Source organism: Oryctolagus cuniculus, chromosome 9, assembly GCF_051225735.1.
Source record: "Oryctolagus cuniculus isolate XC-2025 breed Fujian yellow rabbit chromosome 9, ASM5122573v1, whole genome shotgun sequence".
NCBI lineage: Eukaryota > Metazoa > Chordata > Mammalia > Lagomorpha > Leporidae > Oryctolagus > Oryctolagus cuniculus.
This window is the reverse complement of record NC_142875.1, coordinates 136,471,117-136,494,186: the sequence shown is the minus strand read 5'-3', so window position 1 is coordinate 136,494,186 and position 23,070 is coordinate 136,471,117. Positions and strand designations below refer to the sequence as shown.

Here is a 23,070-nt window from a genome sequence, read left to right as displayed (position 1 = left end):
CAATTTTCCCAGCACCATTTATTGAATAGACTGTCCTTGCTCCAGGAATTAGTTTTAGATCCTTGATCAAATATAAGTTGGCTGTAGATGTTTGGGTTGATTTCTGGTGTTTCAATCCTGTTCCATTGGTCTATCCATCTGTTTCTGAACCAGTACCATGCTGTTTTGATTACAACTGCCCTGTAGTATGTCCTGAAATCTGGTATTGTGATGCCTCCGGCTTTGTTTTTGTTGTACAAGATTGCTTTAGCTATTCGAGGTCTCTTGTGCCTCCATATAAATTTCAGCACCATTTTTTCCAGATCTGAGAAGAAGGTCTTTGGTAGTTTGATTGGTATTGCATTGAATTTATAAATTGCTTTTGGGAGAATGGACATTTTGATGATATTGATTCTTCCAATCCATGAGCATGGAAGATTTTTCCATTTCTTGGTATCCTCTTCTATTTCTTTCTTTAAGGTTTTGTAATTTTCATCGTAGAGATCTTTAACGTCTTTGGTTAAGTTTATTCCAAGGTATTTGATTGTTTTTGTAGCTATTGTGAATGGGATTGATCTTAGAAGCTCTTCCTCAGCCATGGCATTGTCTGTGTATACGAAGGCTGTTGATTTTTGTGCATTGATTTTATACCCTCTACTTTGCCAAACTCTTCTATGAGTTCCAATAGTCTCTTAGTAGAGTTCTTTGGGTCCCCTAAATAAAGAATCATGTCATCTGCAAAGAGGGATAGTTTGAGTTCTTCCTTCCCAATTTGTATCCCTTTAATTTCTTTTTCTTGCCTAATAGCTCTGGCTAGAACCTCCAGAACTATATTGAATAGCAGTGGTGAGAGTGGACATCCCTGTCTGGTACCAGATCTCAGTGGAAATGCTTCCAACTTTTCCCCATTCAATAGGATGTTGGCTGTGGGTTTTTCATAGATTGCTTTGATTGTATTGAGGAATGTTCCTTCCAAACCCAGTTTGCTTAGAGTTTTCATCATGAACGGGTGTTGTATTTTATCAAATGCTTTCTCGGCATCTATTGAGATAATCATATGGTTTTTCTTCTGCAGTCTGTTAATGTGGTGTATCACATTGATTGTCTTGCGCACATTAAACCATCCCTGCATACCAGGGATAAATCCCACTTGGTCTGGGTGGATGATCTTTCTGATGTGTTGTTGCATTCTATTGGCGAGAATTTTATTGAGGATTTTTGCTTTTATGTTCCTCAGGGATATTGGTCTGTAATTCTCTTTCAGTGCTGCATCTTTTTCCGGCTTAGGAATTAAGGTGATGCTGGCTTCACAGAAATAATTTGGGAGGATTCCCTCTTCTTCGATTGTTCTGAATAGTTTGAGAAGAATTGGAGTCAGTTCTTCTTTAAATGTCTGGTAGAATTCAGCAGTGAATCCATCTGGTCCTGGGCTTTTCTTTGTTGGGAGGGCCTTTATTACTGTTTCAATTTCTGTCTCAGTTATGGGTCTGTTTAGGTTTTCGATGTCTTCCTGGTTCAATTTAGGTAGGTTGCATGTGTCCAGGAATCTATCCATTTCTGATAGGTTTCCCTGTTTGCTGGCATACAAGTGCTTGTAGTAATTTCTGATGATTCTTTTTATTTCTGTGGTGTCTGTTGTTACATTTCCTTTTTCATCTCTGATTTTATTGATTTGGGTCTTTTCTCTTCTTTTTTAGTTAGTTGGGCCAATGTGGTGTCAATTTTGTTTATTTTTTCAAAAAACCAGCTCCTCGTTTGGCTGATTTTTTGGAATGTTTTTCTTGATTCAATCCTGTTGATTTCTTCTCTGATTTTAATTATTTCTCTTCTCCTACTAGATTTGGGTCTGGTTTGCTGTAGGTTTTCTAGATCCTTGAGGTGAATTGAAAGCTCATCTATTTGGTGCCTTTCCAATTTCTTGATGTAGGCACCTATTGATATAAACTTTCCTCTTAACCCTGCTTTTGCTGCGTCCCATAAGTTTTGGTATGTTGTGCTGTTATCCTCATTTACTTCCAGAAAGTTTTTGATTTCTCTTTTGATTTCTTCTATGACCCATTGTTCATTCAGGAGCATGTTGTTCAATCTCCATGTGTTTGCGTATGCTCTAGGGATTCCTGAGTTGCTAATTTCCAACTTCATTCCTTTATGGTCTGAGAAGCTGCATGGTATGATTCTAATTCTTTTGAATTTGCTGAGACTTGCTTTATGGCCTAGTATGTGGTCAATCCTAGAGAAGGTTCCATGTACTGCTGAGAAGAATGTAAAATCTTTAGCTGTAGGATTGAAAGTTCTGTATATATCTGTTAGATCCATTTGGGCTATAGTGTCGTTTAAATCTACTGTATCCTTGTTGATCTTCTGTCCTATTGATCTGTCTATTTCTGAGAGTGGAGTATTGAAGTCCCCCAGTACTATTGTATTGGGGTCTAAGTCTCCCTTTAAGTCTGTTAACAAATCTTTTAGATAAACCGGTGCCCTGTAGTTAGGTGCATATACATTGATCGTAAGTCAGATGTTTACTCACTTCACTGTGTCCCGTCGCCTCAAGGATTTCTTTTTCTGTTATTTTGGAAAACCTGCCCTCAAGCTCAGAAATGCTTTCTTCTGCTTGCTCTCTTCTGCGCGTGAAGGTCTCAGTGTAGGTTTTCATTGCGTTGGTTGTCTCCAAGACTTCTGCCTTTCCCCGACCTTTTGGCTGAGCTGCCCAGGCGCTGTCAGTTGTCTTCCTGACACTGGTGCCTTCCCGCCCGTGTTCCCTTGGGTCTCCCCGGGTGGCCTTGCAGTCATCCTTTGGATTTGTTGTCAGCAGCTCGTTGGCTCCCGCTGCGGTCCTGGCTGGAGTCTCTGCTTGCCTGCCGGTGTCCTGGCAGCCACTTCTTCACGCTCTTTGTGCCTCTCGAGCACCTATCTCGTGGTTCAGCTGCTTCTCCCGGTTCTGCAGGGCGGCTGTTGTCATGGAGGACTCCTCCGGCAGTGTCCCCGGCGCCGAGGGCTACGCCGTCAGCTCTGATGCCCGGGAAGCGCTGCAGCCGCCTCCGCTGTGGTCCACACTGGCGACAACCACGGCAGTCTCAGCGGCCTGGACCGCAGGGCTGGGGCTTTGCTGCCAGCTGGGAGGTCCCTGAGCGGGGCAGGCGTGCTGGCAGCTCTGGGCCTGGTGTGCCTGGCTGCAGACGTGTGGCGCCCGCCATTTCCTGTGTGCCATGTGAGTGCCGGTCACCCTCGCCACCCAGGGAGTGTGCTGGGTAGTGGCGCCGGGTGCTTGTCAGCGTGTGAGGGCCATGGTACACCGCCGTGCCCGTGTCCTGTGCCTGGGGCTCTTGGCTGCACGGGCGGCTTCATGGGCCGCTGGGGGGCAGCCTTTTCAGGGAGCCTCTACCCAGCTGCTTCCTGTAGATGAGGGTGGATGTGTGGGACCAACCACCCGTGCCTCAGGCCCTCAGTGGCCCTGGCTTTTGCGAACAGGCCGCTCAGCTGCTCACTGGAGCCATAGGAAGGCCTGTGGGCCTCTGGAAGCTTCCGGGAGACCCCAGGGACCAGGCCATTCCGGAGAGGTTGCTCTGCTGCTTCCCGGGGACATGGCTGGGGCGGGGGCTGCCCACCTGCTCCCTGGCCTTCTATGGGCAGAGCTGCTCATGGCTGGTTCTGCAGGTGCTTCTTGGAGCCAGGGCTGTGTGCTGAGGCCTCCCGACTGCTTCTGGGGCAGGGCTGCCCCCACATTTTCTGGCGCCCTCTACAGGCTGAGTCATTCCGGGAGTGCTCTGTTCCCAGGGTGTGCGAGGGTGGGTGGGCCCCTGGCTGGCTCCCGGGGCTGGGTCTCAGGGTTCCAACCAGCAGAACCATGGGCGGCGGGGGGTGGGGGTGCAGTGTGGGCTGGGTTCTTGCTCGGGCAGTGCAGCTGTGCGCTCACCTAGCAGCTTCCGCACTGGCTCTCTGCACACGAGGGCCACGGAGTCCTCCAGCGGTCAAGGCCTCGGTGCCTGTGGCGGGAGTGGGGCTGCCTGCCCAGCAGTTCGCGTCTGAGCGAAGTCGTCCTTGGTTCAGGGAGAGCGTGAGGGATGCGGTGGCGATGCCGGGTGCTTAGCGCCTTCCCTGCAAGGCCATCTCGCGGCTCCTGGCTCTGCAGCGTCCACTGCCCTGCCCGCTCCCTGCCCGCTCCCTGAGCTGTGGGGCCCGGTGACGGGGCGGGGCTGGTGGAGCAGGCCCTCAGCCACCTGGCTAACGTGGTTGCAGGGGCTCAGTCGGTGGGCTCTGGCTGGGGGCGGGGGCTGTGGGGCTGCACCCGGGCCTGGGCCTGGGCTTGATCCCGCTCTTTTCCCAGTGAGCTTCTGGCTGCTCGCTGTGCTGCCTGGACCTGGGGAGGGCAGTGTGGGCAGCTTCCTCCTCCTCCTAGAGCAGGCCCTCGGGTCTCTCCCCCGTCCCCGGCTCCCGCAAAGGAGGGCTGGCGTGAGAACACCTGTTCACGTCTGCGCCTCTGTGGGGAGCTGACCAGTGGGGCCTACACACCAGACAGACATAAAAATATTTATAAAGCCAGGCGTTCTCAAACGTTTCCATCTCAGAACTTTTACATTAAAAAAAAAGTTTAAAGAACCCAAAGAGCCTTTTATGTGAACTTTATTACTGTATTAGAAACTAAAACTGAGATAGTAAACAAATTTTTTAAAGATTTATTTATGTATTTGAAAGTCAGAGTTAGGAGATACAGAACCTTTCATCTGCTGGTTCATTCCCCAAATGGCCACAACGGGTAGTGCCGGGCCAAGCTGAAGCCAGGAGCCTCACTCCCACGTGGGTGCAGGGGCCCACGCACTTGGGCCATCTTCCACTACTTTGCCAGGCCATTAGCAGGGAGCTGGATGGGAAGTGGAGCAGCCGGGACTCGAACCAGAGCCCACATGAGATGCCGGCAGCGCAGGTGCCGGCCCTGGCATTTTAAACTTGATAGGAATAAACTCATTACATGTGAAACTAAAATAACGTAACAAAAAAGCCTTTTCAAGATACTGAGGCACGGCACTGTTCCATATTTTCAATGGCTGGCCTAACAGACGACAGCTTGGTGCTGCCAGCCGTGCCGCGCTGTGTGTGGCCCCGTCTTTTGTCACAGGCACGCTGCAAACCCCACTAACACACCCACGGGAGCACGGCGTGGGGGTGGCACCTCGTGCCCTTGTGGACCTCCCAGGGGAGCTAGGACACGACAGGCCCTCCCACACCGTCTGGGGCTCTCCCGCCCGAGCTCCTGTGGCCAGAGGTAGCAGCCCGCTGTCTGCGTGGGACTTGCGTGCAGGCGGTGGTGTTGCGTGGGCTCTCACTCCGATCACGTTCAGCTGTGTGCCATCTTCCTGCAGCCTTGTCTGCCCTCGCCACTGAAACACTCACCTCCAGAAAGGCCCCCTGTGCTCCTGGCCCTCTGCACGGGACGCAGTGTGAGAAGCAGACGCAACCCCCCTCCCCTACCTGGGACCACGCAGCCCCCTTAGGAAGCAGAGCCTAGGGGCCTTAACAGGGGATTAATGGCAACAATGGGAGGTGTGTGCAGAGCTCGCTGCAGCCAGGGAGTGAGCGCAGACGGCAGCATCTGGGTGGGGGCTGGGAGGCAGGGACATGTGGGGAGCGGGGACGGTGGTGCACCTGCCCAGCCGGGAGCATCCCGTGTGGGGTGGCTGGAGACGGCTGTAGAGGCTGGCAGATGTGGGATGGTTAGGGGACAGATGTGCTTCCTCTGCTTGGTCCTAAGACGCACGCGTGCACAAGGATTCAGGGAGCGGGGATGGCTTGCCTGCTCGCCGTCCCTAGAGGCAGCAGCCGACTTAGTGGGCTGGCCTCCTGGACAGGAGGTTGCAGGACAGCGCTGTGGTTCTGTGTGCCGTCTGGCAAGGCAGAACGTGGCTCGGCGGTGTGGCCACAGGTGTGCCAGGGAGAAGGCAGCAAGGGCAGGAATTCTGCGGTCCTCAGTCCCCACCCTCTGTCACTGCTCTTTAATACGCTTCATTAAATGTGCAAATAGAATCAAACATATTCACGTCCCTAAAACGGTGGTCGGCACAACTTGTGAGAGTTAGGACTACAGCAGGGTTGGGGCTGAATATACAGGCTTTCAGAAATGACCGGCTCACCGCAGGAGCTCTGCGCGGTCTCGCTGGGGCCCAGTCCGCCTCTGCGGACCCCAGCTCACGCACTGGGCCCTCTGGTGAGGGGTCGGGCCTGGGGCTTTCACCACAGCCTTTTCATACAGCTTTTGTAGACAACACAGCGCGTTTCTGTTCCCCGTGTGCTCTGCTTAAAACCTCCACGCGGTAAGGGCACGCTGGCCCAGGGCCTGGAACACGTCCGGAGGGCACCGCCCACGGAGGACCCTTGCTTGTCAGTGCGCGCTCACCGCCCTGTGCTGGGCCGGGGCTGCCGAGAGGACCAGGCTCACCACGGCGCTGGTCCCCAGAGCGACGCGGCCAGGGCGGAACACACCGGACTCGGCTTCCTGGCTTGTGCTCGGGAGACTTGGGCAGGAGTTCCCATCTGTCGCGTGCGTCGTTCAGCACACAGAAAAGGCTGCTTTTGTAGATGATCTTCCATGTTCTCCCTCCGATTCCTCTTTCTGCACGCGGGGCCATTTAAGGTCCATGCAGTCATTTTTTTCTTTCTTTTGAGATTGATCTTATTTGAAAGTGAGAGTGACGGGGTAGGGGAAAAGAGAGATGGATCTTTAATTTATTGGTTCACTCCCCAAATGGCCACAACAGCCAAGGCTGGGCCAGGCCAATGGCAGCAGGCAGGAGCTCCATCTGAGTGGCCCAGGGGGTGGCAGGGGCCCAAGGACTTGGACCCTCCTCTGCTGCCTTCCCAGAGAGCTGGCGCAGAAGTGGAAGAGTCGGGACTCGAACTGGCACTGACATGGGATGCCAGCATTGCAGGCAGTGGCTGAGCCCACTACAGTGCCGTGCCAGCCCCCAGTGCCAGCAGTGGCTTTAAGATACTTACAAGGACTTGAACTCTGAGGGTGACTTCCTTCCTGCTGACCTGGGTGGTGAGCACAGGTGGCCTGGCCTCTGTGTCCCACTGGTCTCTGTGCTCAGTGCCCCGTGCTTGGTCCCAGTAACTGTGCAGCAGACCTGGCTGAAAGCCAGCCCCCATGTTCTTAAGGAGAACCATGTTCTAAGCCACACAGGAGCAGGACTTGTCACCTGATAAGCGGTCACTGCTAAACTGTAATCTCCACTTGCTCTCGTGCCCAAAGCCACAAAGACAAACATGAGAGCAGACCATGGATTGTCTGTAAAAACAAATTTATTAAAAGGCTCATAATTATAAAAGAATATTAAAATGCACAGAAATTAACGAACATTAATTACAAATGCGATACCTTAGCCACAGTGTAGGAAAAGCGTACGCAGGTTTCGGATCTGCATAGGTTTTGACTTCTTACGCGTCTCACCACGCGAACGCAAGACGACGGTGCGAGCTGGGCTTCAGCGACGAGGCCGTTCCGGCACCGGCCCCGGCCCCGGCCCTGCCTGAACATTTTATGAAATTCTAAATGCACCTGCGATGCGAGGCTGGGGGGTCGGTGTTTCAAAACAAAAATGATGGCTTTGCCTTGCAAGTAACACATCTGAAATACCGGAGGGAAGTCTGTGAAAGCCCCAAGGACCCCGTCTACACTGCGGCGGCCGTCACGCGGCCTCGCTGCCCCAGCTGCAGCAGGCGAGACCTCGCGAGTGGCTCCCGCGGGCAGGCGGAGCGGACACTCAGGCTGGCCGCCCAGGGCGGAACGTGCTTCCTCGCTAGTGGTCGCCCAGGCCCACGGCCACGCCCGCTGATCTTCCCGCGCCGCCTCCCCTCCCACTCCCAGCCGCAGCCAGTGGGGGGGGGGTGCCGGGGGTCCGGGCGGCCCCAGACCTTCCTCTGCCATGCAGGGGTTCTCCCTCCCACCACAGCAGCGCATCTGCAGCTGGGCAGGGGGCGCTCTGAGCGGGGGATCTGCTGCTCCGGGAGCTCTGGGCACGGTGAGGTAAGAGCCTTGGCTCCCCCAGGCTGCCACACGCAGGGAGCGCCGGTGGCTCCGCTGCGGCACAGCCCGGGCTTGAGCAGAGAGAGGTAGCGTGGGGAGCAGCCCTGCACTCCGAGCAGGGCCGGGAAGCAGCCTGCCCCCGCGGCCAGCCTGGAACCCTCTGACCACCTCACTGTCGTGATCAGAGGCCCACGGGGACGAGGCAAAGGCCCAAATACTGCTTTGGTGAACTCCGTACAAACACTGCTCGCTCTTAAACATTCATGGCCGGAACTGAAAACTGCAACTCGGACGTGAGCTCCTGGATCTCAGGGAGCCTTAGCAGCACCTCAGGGCGGAGCCGCCCCGTCTGCCACAGCGCAGACCCTGCCCCAGCCCGCCCCAGCCAGGGGAGAGCGGGCTGTGGGCTCCAGAGCCTCCAGGCCCCAGCCCTCCTCTCGGCTGAGCCAAGTGGGCACGGGGAGGAGGCCCAGGCGGCGGGAGGGTGGCCCACCCGATGGGCGCTGCAGGGGCCTGGGGTCTGGGCTGTGTTGGCAGTGAGCTCGCTCGGAGAGGAGTTTGCCGGGCCTGTGGCTGCCCGGGCCGCGCTGGGAGGCGGAGGGGCCTATCTTCTCCAGAGGAGTCTGCCGCCACAGGAGACTGTAAGCATCTGATTATCCTGGGGCTTTGGGGAGGGAGAGGTCAGTCAGGAGCCGGGCAGCGGGAGTGCGGCCTCTTTGAACCTGGCGCAAGTGTGCGTGAGGCGCAGAGCTCCTGGGAGGCTGGGGGCTGGCACACGGGGGCGTCACGCGGCGCGTGCGGGCTCGGGGCGTGGGGGGCCTTCCCCGGGGCTGTGATGGCACCGAGCACTGTGAAGTCAGGCTCCGTGCGCCACACAGCAGCGCCCGCCCCGAGTGCGCGCTGGCGCTCCGCTCACAGGTCGTCTGACGCGCACACGGAAGGAAGAGTTAACTCCGGAAGCGCAGACCTGCAGGGCCAGAGCTGACGACCAGCTGCAGACGAAGGCATGCGTGGCTGAGAACCCAGAGGGAGAGTCGGAGACTCACCCGCGCGGGGAGGGGGGACACTGTGGGACTGCCCGCTGCTGCTCGCCGGCGGAAATGGGGGCAGCAGCTGGGGATGGCTGGCCGATCGGACTTGACATTGTCACCAGTGATTGCAGTCTATTCTCGCGGGCTGATTGCTCGGAGCGCGGGTCGGAGCGGGCGGCTCTCACTCCACCTTGGGGTGCCGGTTGTGGTCCACGGCCTGCACCACCCGCTCGGCGATGGCCCCCATGGTCCTCGTCATGTCCTGGAGGTGGCTCTCGTGCAGCAGCTTCTGGGTCAGGTACTTCTCCCTCTTGATCTTGCTCTTCGTGGTTTTCGACACGTCAGGAATCGCGTAGGAAATGAAGAACTTCACGGAGTAGATGACGTGCTGTGGAGAGGGCAGAACCGTCAGCCTCGGGGCTGGGGGCCCCAGTGCCCCTCAGCGGGCGCCTGGCCGAGCTGTGCACCCGCGCCCCCGTGGAGAGCGCGCACGCTGAGTGCCAGGGGCCTCAAAGGCTGCCCGGAAGTGGAGACGCAGGTCTGCTTGGGTGAGGGAGACCCTGAGCTCGGTGCAGTTTTTTCATGACACATTTCAACAACTTTTTGAAGACCCTCTGTATGTGTGGATTGCAATTTTTCTGCACCAAAATAAGCATTTTTTAAATGTTTAAATATGTATTTTTTTTATTTCAAAGGCAGAGAGGAGAGAGGGAGAATGAGAGCGAGCTGTCTTCCATCCACTGGTTCCTCCCTCAGCACCTGCAGCGGCTGGGGCGCAGCCAGGGGCCGGGACGCAGCCGGCTTCCCCAGGTGGGCAGCGGGGTCTGCCGCAGGGCGCAGAGCAGCCTGGAGCCGGAGCGGACAGGGCAGAACGCGAGGTGGCGACGGGCCTTACGGCCTTTCCAGAGGTGGCCTGGCTCTCTGTGCCACAGCGCCCGCCCTCACACTTGCAATTCCATCTCCACAAACCCATCCGGGTTCCCTAGGGGCAGGGGCGTGGGGCGAGGCTGCGTCAGGCCTGGTGGCCACTGAGAGATCGTGTGGCTTTTCCTCCGAGACAGCGGGAGAGGACAGGAGCCCAGGGACAGAGGGTGCTGGGGCAGCTGCAGGAGGCAGCAGAGCTGCTAAGAAGGGCTGGGGGGTGGGGGGAGGCGAGAGAGCAATGAGGAGGGCCCTAGGGGCTCGGACAGAGCGCAGGGGAGGCGAGGGCGGGAGCGGTGCCTGGGAGGGTGCCCGGGAGGTGCCCTCTGAGTCTGTGGCACAGGCCTGGGTGTGACGGGAGCCGGCAGACAGCAGGGGTCCCGGGGTGGGCAGTGAGGGAGAGAAAGGACAGCCCAGGGCTGTGTGCGGGCCTCCCGAGGAGGGGAGACTCGGGACAGCTGGCGGCACTGCCCACACACAGCGCCCGCAGCCGTGTGGGAGCCGCTTCATTTCACGGACACAACACTCACGCGGGGGGGTGTGTGCAGCAGGGGCTAAGAGGCTTGGACTTGGCTCAGCCCTGGCTGCGTGAACCAGCGTCTGAATGAAGGAGACACTACGGCTTGTTTTTGTTTTTTGTTTTTTTGTTTTTTTTAGCAAGAATAATATGTCCTAAAATAATTATCTCCCAGCGATAAGGAAGAAAGTACCACATGATGATACTTCAAAAAGCTAAGCTTGTTTTGGTGCAAAAAAGAGTGTTGCAATCCATGCGGTCTTCCCCTAATGCCCGTTTTCCAGACCCGCGGTGCAGGCTGCGTGTCTCCCGCCCTCTCCTCCTACCTCCATGACGATGATGAAGGCCAGCTTGGCCGCGATCACATGCCAGTAGTAGATGTTGTGTTTGTACTCCTGAGGGTGGCCAGGCGGGTATCGGAAGTCGCGGTACCTGTAACCAAATGCGGACGCGTCAGGAGACAGAGCTGTCTGATTAAATACTGTCAACAAGGCCCCATTTAAAAAGAATTCACGGGGCTGGCGCTGTGGTGCAGTGGGTAAACCTGGTGACTACAGTGCCGGCATCCCACGTGAGCACCAGTTCCTGTCCAGGTGCTCCCCTTCTGATCCAGCTCTCTGCTGTGGCCTGGGAAAGCAGTGGAAAATGGCCTGAGTCCTTGGGCCCCTGCACCTGCATGGGAGAACCAGAGGAAGCTCCTGGATCCTGGCTTCAGACTGGCTCAGCTCCAGCCATTGTGGCCATTTGGGGAGGGAACCAGCGGCTGGAAGACCTCTCTCTGCCTCTGCCTCTCGGTAACTCTGCCTTTCAAATAAATAAGTAAATCTTTATAAATTCTTTTTTTTTAAGATTTATTTATTTATTTGAAAGTCAGAGTTACACAAAGAGAGGAGAGGCAGAGAGAGAGAGAAAGTCTTCCATCTGCTGGTTCACTCCCCAATTGGCTGCAACGACCAGAGCTGTGCCAATCCAAAGCCAGGAGCCAGGAGCTTCTTCTGGGTCTCCCACGTGGGTGCAGGGGCCCAAGGACTTGGGCCATCTTCTACTGCTTTCCCAGGCCTTAGCAGAGAGCTGGACGGGAAGTGGAGCAGCCAGGTCTCAAACCGGCGCTCATATGGGATGCCAGCACTGCAGACCAGGGTGTTAACCCGCTGTGCCACAGGGCCAGCCTCTCAATGTTCTTATAAATTGAATGGCATATAAACTTTCTCTCCAAGCTCAATTTAGTAACAAAACCCTAAAATAACTAACTCTAGCAATACTTTATTTAACAAGTAATCAAAAAATGACAATGATTGATGGCATCCTTGTTTTTTTTTAAAAAAAGAATCCATCTTTAGAAAAGAACAAAAGGATCTTAATTTTTTCCATTTTTAAATCTGAAAGGCAGAGAGACAGAGACAGATCCTGCATCGTGTCACTCCCTAGATGCCCCGACAGCGGGGCTCGGACACAGCCCAGGCCACGGCAGGAGCCAGGAGGTCTGTCTCAGTGTCTCTCACGGGTGGCGGGGCCTAAGTGAGTGGACCGTTAGTTACCTCCCAGGGTGCACAGCAGCAGGAAGCTGGGCTGGGCTGAAACCAGACGCCCCAGAATGGGACACGGGTAACACAGGTACGCGAATGCCTCCTGACTGCTCCTCCTAAAGCCCACCCGCTGCGATCTTGCGCTCCGTTTCTGCCAGCGCTCTCTCCCCGCCTCCTGCGCTGTCAAAGAGCTTAGCCTGTGTTTCTGGAGACTGCGGTACAGTTCTGCACCCGGCACTGAGACGGCACGGTGCACAGCACCGCTTGCCGAGTGCTTCCTCCCTCATTCTTTGGTCTCAGCGGCGCTCCTGCTGCCGGAGTGTCTCAGGCAGCACCGCTCCTGTCCCGCCTGTGATCTGTGGGACCGGAAGGGTCACCGACTGGAATCACATGACACGCAGGTGGGTTCAATGAGCAAGTCCAAAGCAGCTGGACTCCATGCGACTCTGAGGCACTTCCTTTTGGCTTTCTCTGGTTTCCTGGTTGCATTACTGAGAATCTGAATCAGTGAAAGCTTTGCAGAGTTGGAATAAATGAATTCTAAGTCTTCCTTCAGGTTAAGTTGCTGGGGTTGGAAGGAAAACGCTATGAGCTACGGTCACAACTATTGGCCGGTGATGGAGCCGGGTACTGTGCCGACGGGTGACCTCACCAGCCACGACACGGAACAATGAGGGTGACGAGTGCTGGGAGAATTCTATTAGCCAGTGATGGAGCCGGGTACTGTGCTGAGGGGCGACCTCACCAGTCATGACACGGAACACTGAGGGTGCCGAGTGCTGGGAGAGTTCTCTGAGGTACAAGTATTTAGATCTCCCATCTTACAAAGTTTCTTTGGGGAACACATCTTCAGGGTAGAGTGTGGTGAAGGAACAGAGCGGGGTAACTGGTACACCTGTCACCTCAGCAGGTGTTGGGAAAGTCGCATTCCCATCAGGTGTTCTGAGTGCCTGTTGTCAGCCAGGGTTCTACACTGCTGTGCTGCGGAACTGCGGAGGGCCGAGCGGCCCCTCTCCACCCCTGCATGCTGCAGGGCCTGGGAACCCCTGCTGTATTCTCTGCTGCCCCGAGATCCGCGTTCGCCTGCACACGTAAGAGAGCACCAGCGCTGTCTCTCTCTGCCTGCCCTGATGTCCTCCAGGTCTATCCCTTCTGCTGCAATGATGGAATTTCAGTGTGTGTGTGTGCGTGTGTGTGTGTGTGTGTGTGTGATCCACTGTGTAAACACTGCACTTCTTCATCCCGTCATTGCTGCCAGACACCACGCCGGCTGTTTCTTGGCTGTGATGAACAGCGCGGCAGTCAGCATGGGAGTGCAGATGTCACCCTGACCCCGGCTTTCATTCCCTTGGGTGAGCACCAGCAGTGCGACGGCACGACCTGGACAGTGCTACTGTTGGCGTTTGGAGGACCGTCCACACTGCTTTCCACATGGCTCTCCAATCTCACTCCGCACCCGTGGTGTCCGAGAGCCCTCTCCCCAGCATCCTCGTCAGTGTCTATTAGTTTTGTCTTTTGATTCTAGTCTTCCTCCTGTGGGGAGGCAGGAACTCAATTAGCTTTCAGACAGCATTTCCGGATGACCAGTGACGTTCAGCAGTCTTTGACAGGTTTTGAAGACATCTTCTTATCTTTTGAGAAATGTCTATTTGGGTCACTTGCTCAGTTTGAAAAACCTTTCTGGCCATTTACTTGTTGCATTCTTTACATATTCCGGAAATTAACCTCTTACCAGATAAGCTGGTGGTCAATGCTTTCTCCAGCTCTGCAGGCTATCCCTCACCGTTTCTTTGGCTGTGCAGACTTTGCCTTGATGCAATCCCTTCATCAGTCTTGCTTCGCTTGCCCGTGCTTGGGGTCATATCCAAAAAAGGTTTGCCCAGACCCATGTCCTGATGTGTTCCTCCTGTCTCCTATTCGTTTCAGCTTCTGGTCTTAAAGTGGGTCAAAGACCTAAATGTGAGTGCACTTTTGTATGAAGTGAGACAGGGGTCCAGTTTGTTTTTCCCGCATACAGACACCCACTTTTCCCAGCACCACTGATTGAGCCGACGACTTTTATCATTCATCCACGTGTTGCCTTTGCAAAAAATAAGTTGTCTGGAAACAGGTGGATTTATTTCTGCATTCTTTATTCTGTTCCATCAGTCTGTATGCCTGTTTTTATGCCAGTACCAGGCTTCTTTGGTTATTGCAGCTTTATAGGATCGTTTGAAATCAGGCATTGTGATACCCCCAGTTTTGTGCTTTTACTCAGGATTGCTTTGGCTACTCGGGGTCCTTTCTTGTTCTGTACATACTTTGGGAGTGCTGTTCCCATTTCTGTGGAGAATGTCATTGGTATCTTCACAGTGCACTGAATCTGAGCATCCCTTGAGGAAGTATGGACATTTTCCCACACTCCTGTGTCAGCTTTGGAGCCCGCTGCTCACAGAGCAGTGCTGAACTGGACCGCGGGCTTGTTCTGATCAGTTCTGCTCCGCGATGTTCCATGTTGACCGCCCTGCGTCTGTCGAGCCGTCCCCACGTGCCCAGGGTGGCCCTCTCAGTCGTGGCCTAGAGGCCTTTATATGTTGCATTTGACTTGTTGGCATTTCTGTTGAGAATTTTTGCCCCGGGGATACTGGTCTGTACTGGTCTTTCGCTGTGTTGTCTGGTTATGACATCAGGGTAACACTGGCCTCTAGAAGGGATCTGGAGGGGCCTCCTCCCTTCCGGACGTTGGAAGAACTCTGCTTACACTCACCAGGGAAGCCTCTAGTCATGGGAGACTTCCCATTGGTGACGCAGTCTCGTCCCGCGCCGTTGGCCTGTTAGTCTTGGTAGGCTGCATGTGTCCAGACACTTACCCACTGCTGGTCTACGGGTGGGGGTGCAGGTACCCGTGACAGTCCTCTTCACCCTCTGCACTTCTGTATCAGAGTGTTCTAGCGCCTCCTTTTCCAGCACTGATTTTACTTATTTGAGGCTTCTTTCTTTCCCTCCTGGGTTAGCCTACCTAAATATCAGTTTTGTATTTTTCAGAAAATGAACTGTTAATTTCATCGATCTTTTCTCTATTTTTTAGTTTCTATTTCATTTATTTCTGCTCTGATCTTGGTTATTCTGCTCATTCTGGGTCTGGCTTGTTCTTTGTTCCCTGAGTTGCACAGTTAGGTTGCTTACTTGACGTTTTTCTGCATTTCTGATGTAGGCGCTTGTCACTGTACACTACCCTCTCTGTACTGTGGCCTGCAGATCAATTTCAAATTTCACTTTGATTCCAAGCTAGTGTTGCTGAACTTCCATTCACTTAGACAATGTCTGTGGTTCCTGTTGTTGATTTCTAGTCTATTCCACTGTGGTTAGAGAAGACACAGGACAGAGTTTCTTTCTTTCATTTTTTTTTACTTTCCAACACTTCTTTTAGGGCCTATCGTATGGCCCATCCTGGGGAATGTGCCATGTGCTAATGAGTAGAGTATGTATTCTGCTGCTGCTGGATAAAATGTCTCATCTCATCTTTGTACGTCTTTACATGACATTTGCCATCATTCATTGTCCTCAGGTGGACTTCAGTAACAACCTGGATCTTACAACTCGTGGGGCTTCTCCTTTTTTTTATTTGAAAGGCAGAGTTGGCTGGTGCTGCAGCTCACTAGGCTAATCCTCCACCTGCGGTGCCGGCACCCCAGGTTCTAGTCCTGGTTGGGACGCCGGTCCTGTCCCGGTTGCCTCTCTTCCAGGCCAGCTCTCTGCTGTGGCCAGGGAAGGCAGTGGATAATGGCCCAAGTGCTTGGGCCCTGCACCCCATGGGAGACCAGGAGAAGCACCTGGCTCCTGGCTTTGGTTTGGTGCAGCAGCAGCCGTGGCGGCCATTTTGGGGGGTGAACCAATGGAAAAGGAAGACCTTTGCGCGCTCTCTCTCTCTCGCTCTCTCTCTCTCACTGTCTAACTCTGCCTGTCAAAAAAAAAAAAAAAAAAAAAAAAAAAAAAAAGAAAGAAAGAAAGAAAGGCAGAGTGGCAGAGAGAGAAAAAGCTCTTACATCTGGTTCACTCCCCAGATGGCCGCAACATCGGAGCTGCGCCAATCCGAAGCCAGCAGCTTCTTCCAGGTCTACCATGTAGGTGCAGGGGCCAAAGGACCTGGTCCATCCTCTACTGTTTTCCTAGGCCATTGAGAGCTGGATAGGAAGTGGAGCAGCCGGGTCTCGAACCAGTGCCCACATGGGATGCTGTAACTGCAGGTGGCCGCTTTACCCACTACTCCACAGTGCTGGCCCCTGGCTTCTCCATTCTTAAGCTGTGAGGCTGTGGTGCTGTGGTGTAGTAGGCTAAGCTTCTGCCTGTGGCGCTAGCGCTGGCATCCCAGAGGGGCACCAGTTCAAGTTCTGGCTGCTCCACTTCTGATCTGGCTCCCTGATAATGGCCTAGGAAAGCAGTAGAAGATGTCCTAAGTCCTTGGGCTCCTGCACCAGCATGGGAGACCTGGAAAAACCTCCTGGCTCCTGACTTCAGATAGGATCAGCTCTGGCCATTGCAGTCATGCGGAGAGTGAACCAGCGGATGGAAGAGCGCTCTCTCAGTCTCTCCCTCTATCTGTAACTCTGCCTCTCAAATAAATAAATCTTTTTTTAAAAATGTGAAGCTATTCTCCCTGTGACCACTCGAAAGTGTCGGAACAGAAGTGGAGCAGCTGGGACTCTAACGGGCACCCATATGGGATGCTGGTACTGCAGGCAGATGCTAAACCTGCTGTGCCACAGCACTGGCCCCCAAAGTGTTGTCTTTTAAACCAAGCCATAAAGCAATCTGGTCTCTTCAAATTTTTACCCTTTTTTTTGGAGTTGGATTGAAAAGAAAACAACTGAAAAAAAGTCTAGCAGCCGTGCTGAAATGGCGCACGTAGGGTTATGTCACAGAAAGCCCGTTCAAGAGGAAGCCCCTCTCACACGGGGAAGCGGAACTTGCCTGCACGTGGTGTGGTTGCCCTGCCCCGTGTAGGGGTTCCCCTTGCTTTTGTTTTTGAAGTCAGCGATGTTGAAGTAGGAGAGGGTGTTGTTGATGTAGCCTTCCATGGTGGGCTGCGTGTGGTTCCCGTAGGGCGGGATGGAGAAGGACCAGTAGTACACCAGGCGGGGGATCATGTCCGACGTGAACGCGATGATCATAGCCTGTGTTGGGAGGAGAACAAGGGGCAGGAACTCAGAGCGCTTAAGGCCCAGTTAGCAATCAGCCCGCAGCTGCTGGCTTTACCAAGCTAGGTTTTTCTGTTTTTAAGGATTTGGAAGCCTCATTCTTTCTTCATTGTGAAATACATTTTAAAGTGGAGTGCATTTTCCTTGCTCTTCCATGCTAAGGGGATGTCTGCAGCCCACCTGCAGCTCAGGTGCGAAGGCCTGGCAGTTGCCTGCTGGGTTTCTTAAGTGCTGTAAACGCGTGTATTCAGGATAACGCAAACTGTGGACAAACCCAGAGTTGCCTGCAAATACTCTACGAAAGTTAGGAGTTTGTAAAACTTCGGAATGAAATTCAGTTTTAACCTTCCTTGGTTTAGATTTAGAAGATGTTCATAGATGTCACAGTGAAACCAGTATTAGGAAAAAATAGCTCTAGGTAATTACTTTGTAGAACACATGATTGGTACACACCTGATTTCTATCAGTTATTGCTCATAGAAATAGAATTGCAGACCGCATTTTAATCCAAAGCTAAGCAGTGGCCTCAGATTCACACTCTGCTTCCCCCCTCCCCATTATCCTGACCCACTTAGACAGGTCCACCCAGGGCCGGCTTCTCAGCCCGACAACCTACTGAGGTTTGCTGCTCTGTCAGCGCGAGCATTTTTAGATGAAACTGAAGCGTGGGTAGCACGGCTTTCTACGGGGTGTCCCTTTCAAAGAGCTCGGCAGTGATGGCAGTGTTGGCAGATCTAGCGTCTAAGTCTCTAACCCTCCCAAAGATTAAATGGACTAAGTTATGAATTATTGAATATCAGAACTTGTGTGCCTACATAAAAGGAACAAATATGGGTCAATTATGCAGCTGTGTGTGTGTCAGGCAGACATCTACGGGGATGTAAAGCTATTAGGAATTACATGAGTTTTCTCCAATCCTTTAACGTGGGCTCTAAACTCTCTGATGTGTAAAACTGGTGTGAAGGCAGAAGAAAGGAATTTAAGGAGTTTAAGACATCTTAAACTCAATTCCATGCAAGCTGACAGCGCTAATTAGTCCATCAAGAACGGAAGCCCAAGAACAGACACGTTCTAGGCTCAATAATCTGAACATACAGTTGAGGCGCAGTGAGACCACAGACCTCAGCAAAGCCATCGGGGCTTCCCAGTGCAAAATCTCCCCGCTAGGGCCGGCGCCGTGGCTCAACAGGCTAATCCTCCGCCTAGCGGCGCTGGCACGCTGGGTTCTAGTCCTGGTCGGGGCGCCGGATTCTGTCCCAGTTGCCCCTCTTCCAGGCCAGCTCTCTGCTGTGACCAGGGAGTGCAGTGGAGGATGGCCCAGGTGCTTGGGCCCTGCACCCCATGGGAGACCAGGATAAGTACCTGGCTCCTGGCTTCAGATCAGCGCGGTGCGCCGGCCGCGGCAGCCATTGGAAGGTGAACCAACGACAAAAGGAACACCTTTCTCTCTCTCTCACTGTCCACTCTGCCTGTAAAAAAAAAATCTCCCCGCTAGGAGCAGCTCTGTGGCTTCCTGGGGTGTGGAAGTGTGTGTGCATCTCTGTGCGCTGTCTGCACCTGCCCGTGCCTCCTCTGCCTGGACTCCAGTGGATTCCATCTGCCAGCTCCCAGGGACCCCTGTCTCCTCCCACAGTCGCCTGCGGCTGTGCCTCACGAGGCTGGCTTCCGCAGGAGACGCCCCCTGCCTTCCTCCTGCCGCACACAGATGCAGCCCGCTTCCTCCTGCACGCTGCTCCGCACGCAGCTTTCCATTTACATCAAACAAGCTAAAGCCGGCCTGGAAGCAGATGTTCCAGATGACACTGCTCTGTCGATGCGGCGTACCTACGAGCCAGCAGCTTGAAAACACGTCATTTTACATCAGACTCCTGCATGAGGCCTCCTCCCGCCCCAGTGGCCACTTTCTTCTTGCTCTGTGTCATGTTAGGTCGTGCAGGTGCCCACGGGGTGTATATGGGAGAGGACAGAAGATGCATGTTCAATGCTTGCCTATGGGGATGCCTGTCTGCACTGTACTGTGGACGTGTAACAAAGCCTCCATGGTTTAGCTGTCCCAGGGCAAACTGCGAGACATTGTAACTGTGGAACAGTGACAGCCATGAGCCGGCCTGTGTCTGCACAGACGCACACTCAGGGTAGCCCTGGAGATGGCCGACCCCCCCCCCCCCAGTGGGCTCGTGGAGAGGAGCCTCAGGTGGACAGTGCGGAGATGCCTCGTGTCGTGGTACCACACCAGAGTGCGGAGGAGCGGGGAGCTTGAGACAGATGAACCTGACACAGTTTCCATTCTGGCTGCACAGGATTTCCTGGAAGCACCACGTGTGCACGTCTGCCCTGCTAGGGCCCTGCAGCTGCGCACAGGGCACTCGCCTGCGGCCTCCCAGGAGCACAGTGGAGGGCGTGGGCTTCTGGCTGAAGGGAAACTGTAGCACGCGAGCTGCTGCGGTTTGCAAGGCCTCCCAGGAGTAGGGAGCACTCGCGTTCAGATACGCTGAGGGCCGGGGCTCCAGACAAGCGTGTTTGACTGCGTGAACTGCAACTGCAGTGCAGACGGGACTGATTTTGCGACTGTTTTGTCTGCCTGGGGGCCTGGCAGAGTGCTGTGCCAGTCGCCGTGGGTAAGGATGGTGAGTCACGCTGGGGGAGCAGCAGCTCCCAGCCAGCAAGGACCAGGCGCCGGGCCTCCACTCACTGGGGCCACGTGGCAGGGAGTGACTCACTCACTCTCAAATACCCTGGCCTGGCCCAAGGCCCCAGCACTGGGAGGCACTCGGGAGGTGCCTGGCGTCGGAGCCTGGGACACACAGTGCCTCCTGCAGGTGCCTGTGGGAAAGGCTGGGCCTCCAGGCGAGTGAGGCCTGAGGAACTGCCGCTAGGGAGTCACCGTGTGGGGAAGCCGGGCTGCGGGCAAGCGTGGCAGTGACACGGGCAGAGACGGCCCTGGGGTCAGCACACTTCTAGGAGGGAGGTCCTGGAATCCGCTGGCATGCAACGCGCTCTGCCCCCGAGCTCCCTCTGGGTCTGTGCGTGAGCAGGGACTGTTCAGTGGGTCCACAGGGGCTCAGGCTGTCGGCACCTCAGTCCTGACCCGCACAGCTGGGCACATGTGGGGGTGAGGCTGTGTCGGGGGCGGTGGGAACAGTGCTGGACGCGCCCAGGCCCACCTCCTGTCCGAGTGCACAGGGCATTGACGGCCCGTGCGTCGGTACTCTGGAGGGCAGAGCGAGGGCCAGGGCCCTGAGACTGCACACGAGCTCTGTCTGGTGCCTGGTCAGCGCACTTCGCGTGACTCCCGTCCTAGGTAGGCCGGCGCTCAAAGTGCCAGCGCCAAATTGCTCCTGACTAGAAAGGTCAGCCTGTGAGCAACCACCTGACGTTGTCCATCAAGAAAACGATGCAGAAAGCACGGATGGTCGTTGCACCACGACCACTATGCACAGACGGCCGCCCCGGCATCTCCCTCCCGCCCCCGTGGGGCGTGGACCCGCCGCGTCTACTCACGTTGGTCACCACGGCCAGAATGGCTATTCCTTGCATGATGGGCTGCCACGCGCCGATGTCCCGGGCCTTCTCTGGCACCAAGCGTCTAAACTGGGTGGTGAGTTTCCACGCGTCCACTCTGATCTCCAGTATGTTGTTCACCAGGGCCAGCAGTGGGGCCAGTGGGAAAGAGGCCACAAATAAGGTGACGAAGCCAAACTGAATAACTGCCAATGGAATGGACACACATCACAGACGGGCGGATGGAGGCGGGCAGCGTCTCCTTCCTCACGCGAGGAAAGGAGAAGGCAGACGTCCACGGCACACGATGACCTCATGTTCACCAGTGAAAGATTCAAACACAAACATGGGCTCTCTGGGAAGACGGCAAGGCCAACCTGGCCCCCTTCCCAGGTGTGCATGCCACACAACAGCACACGTGTGGCCGTCTCTGCAGCCACACACCCTGTGGTGAGACTGAGCACTCCCAGCAGGTGCCTGGTGCTCGGGGCAGCTCACAGCCCACGTAGGGACCGTGGGGGCTCAGATTTTAACAGAAGCAATGGGCCTGGGGAAGTGGTGTGGCTCCTGCAAATGCCAGACACAGGTGGTGGGAGTGAGTGTCTGGAGGCCACTGTAACACACGTGGGGACTCGGCAGGGTCGAGTGGTGGCTGCACAGCCTTCCTCTGCGATGTGCATGCCTCACCACAAATGGGGCGCCAGAGACTTGGGGTGAGCTGCACTGCAGGCCCAAGAGCTGCTCTGAGCCCTCCCCCGCGACTGGCAGGCCCTCAGAGGAATCGTGTGCAAGCACGTGGCTGGCCGGGGGGGGGGGGGGGGGCTGCTGTCCCCTTAGTCCAGCTGCTGGAACACGAGCAGGGAGCACGTGCTGCCCACGGGGCGGCCGAGGGCATGTGACAGAGCAGCACAGGCTGGAAGGGCCCGGCCAGTCGTGCAGGCCAGACGGGAGCACCGCACTCGGAGACGTCCCACAGGCCAGCACCAGAGCCGGTGACGTCACACGGGCAGTGGCGAGCAGTGCTAAGTAAGCTCACCGCCTCCGGGGCCAGGCGAGGGCTAGAAACGTGGGCGGGGCCAGAGTGCAACGGGGCCAGTCGGCAAGGGCGCGTTCCCCAGCCAACAGAGGCCAGCAGTAGAGCCTGCTGGGACCCAGGCCAACACCCCAGAGACAGACACCACTTACAGGGACGACCCAGGCACAGACCATTAGGATAAATACACGACTCAAGGCAGACAGACGATGAATGAATGAACATGGCGGGAGGTGCCCGGCTCTCACAGGACACACTCCAGCTGGGAGACACAGAAACTATTCTGTTTTTTTCTGCACAGAGTGATGTCATTCAAGTGCAAATTCAGGTAGGAATCTCCAGTGGATTCAAGGAAACAGGCTGGAAGGTGTAAGCAGACGAAGGAAGGGAGAGGCTGCTCTCAGGGGCGGCGTGAGAGACTCCAGCCCCACAGACGGGGAAACACACAGCGAGCCGTGTGCACGGCAGCACTTCAGGGCACGCGGACGGGAGATGCAAGGGCTCATGGGAGTTCAACACGTGAGCAAACTGGCTCCCAGAACCAGCCAGGCAGCTCAGCTGGCGGGATACCTAGGGTGGGTGACCACCTCAGAACATTCCAGATGGATTAAAATATTTACATTAGCAAACAAAGCACCAGGAAAAAATCGACGTGGTGTGAACCTGATATTCAATTGAGAGGCGCTTTAGAAGCAATTTCTGAAATCAAGAAGAACAACACAAGGCCGGGCTGCTGAGCAGGCAAACAGCCTCCAGTCCCACAGCCCCCAGCCACGGCACCCACAGGAGCGTGCCTGGCCTGACGCCTCAGGACCCCACAGGGCCCCCTCACACCTCCCTCACACTCCCCACTTCCTGCCTCCCTTCCATCACCCTACCCGACTGCCCCTCCCCCACCCGCTCCCCTGCTCCTCCTAGCTGGGAGGGGCCGCAGCCCACGCAGCATCACTCTTGTTCTGTGGTCACGAGCAGCTTTGGCCACAGCCAACCACCTCCTTCGGCATGGAACGCCTTCCCCCTGGTTGCTGTTTTACACAGTGATGGTTAAAGTCCCGCCGAGTCCCGGCGGCACTGCTGTTCCCACTTTCGAGCCTGGCTCAGCGGGGGAGTGTGCTTCAGCTTACTCCTTCCCCCGATTTCCCAGCATGCTCCTTGCAGTCCTGTTCCCATCCCCCAGGGCAGTGTCCCCACCTCCACACACTGTGGGTGACAGCGGGCTTCTTCCACCTGCTCTCTCCCTTCAAACGCCCCTCCCCCAGGCCTCACCAGCCTCTGCCAGTCTCCCTGGCTTTCCTGCCAGGCTGACCTCCTGCCATGACACCACACACTCCAAATGCCCGAGGCAGGGTCATCCACTGGGTGCCACAG

General features: G+C 55.3%; 1 protein-coding gene and 1 long non-coding RNA gene across 4 annotated transcripts in view; one reads left to right on the top strand and one right to left on the bottom strand.

Annotated features, from left to right (window-relative positions):
- LOC103348935 (uncharacterized) overlaps window positions 1-23,070 on the top strand; it is a 280,781-nt gene that overhangs the window by 248,866 nt on the left and 8,845 nt on the right. The gene's annotated exons all lie outside the window — the stretch shown is intronic.
- Window positions 7,255-23,070, bottom strand: part of ANO6 (anoctamin 6) — a 134,884-nt gene continuing 119,068 nt past the window's right edge. For both annotated transcript variants that reach the window (XM_051850989.3, XM_089304805.1), the window contains 4 exons: window positions 20,670-20,875; window positions 16,942-17,144; window positions 10,792-10,897; window positions 7,255-9,415 (listed from right to left, as the gene is read on the bottom strand). In XM_051850989.3, coding sequence (XP_051706949.1) covers window positions 9,209-9,415; window positions 10,792-10,897; window positions 16,942-17,144; window positions 20,670-20,875 — 722 coding nt within the window. In that variant the 3' untranslated portion in view covers window positions 7,255-9,208. The remainder of the gene's footprint in view (window positions 9,416-10,791; window positions 10,898-16,941; window positions 17,145-20,669; window positions 20,876-23,070) is intronic.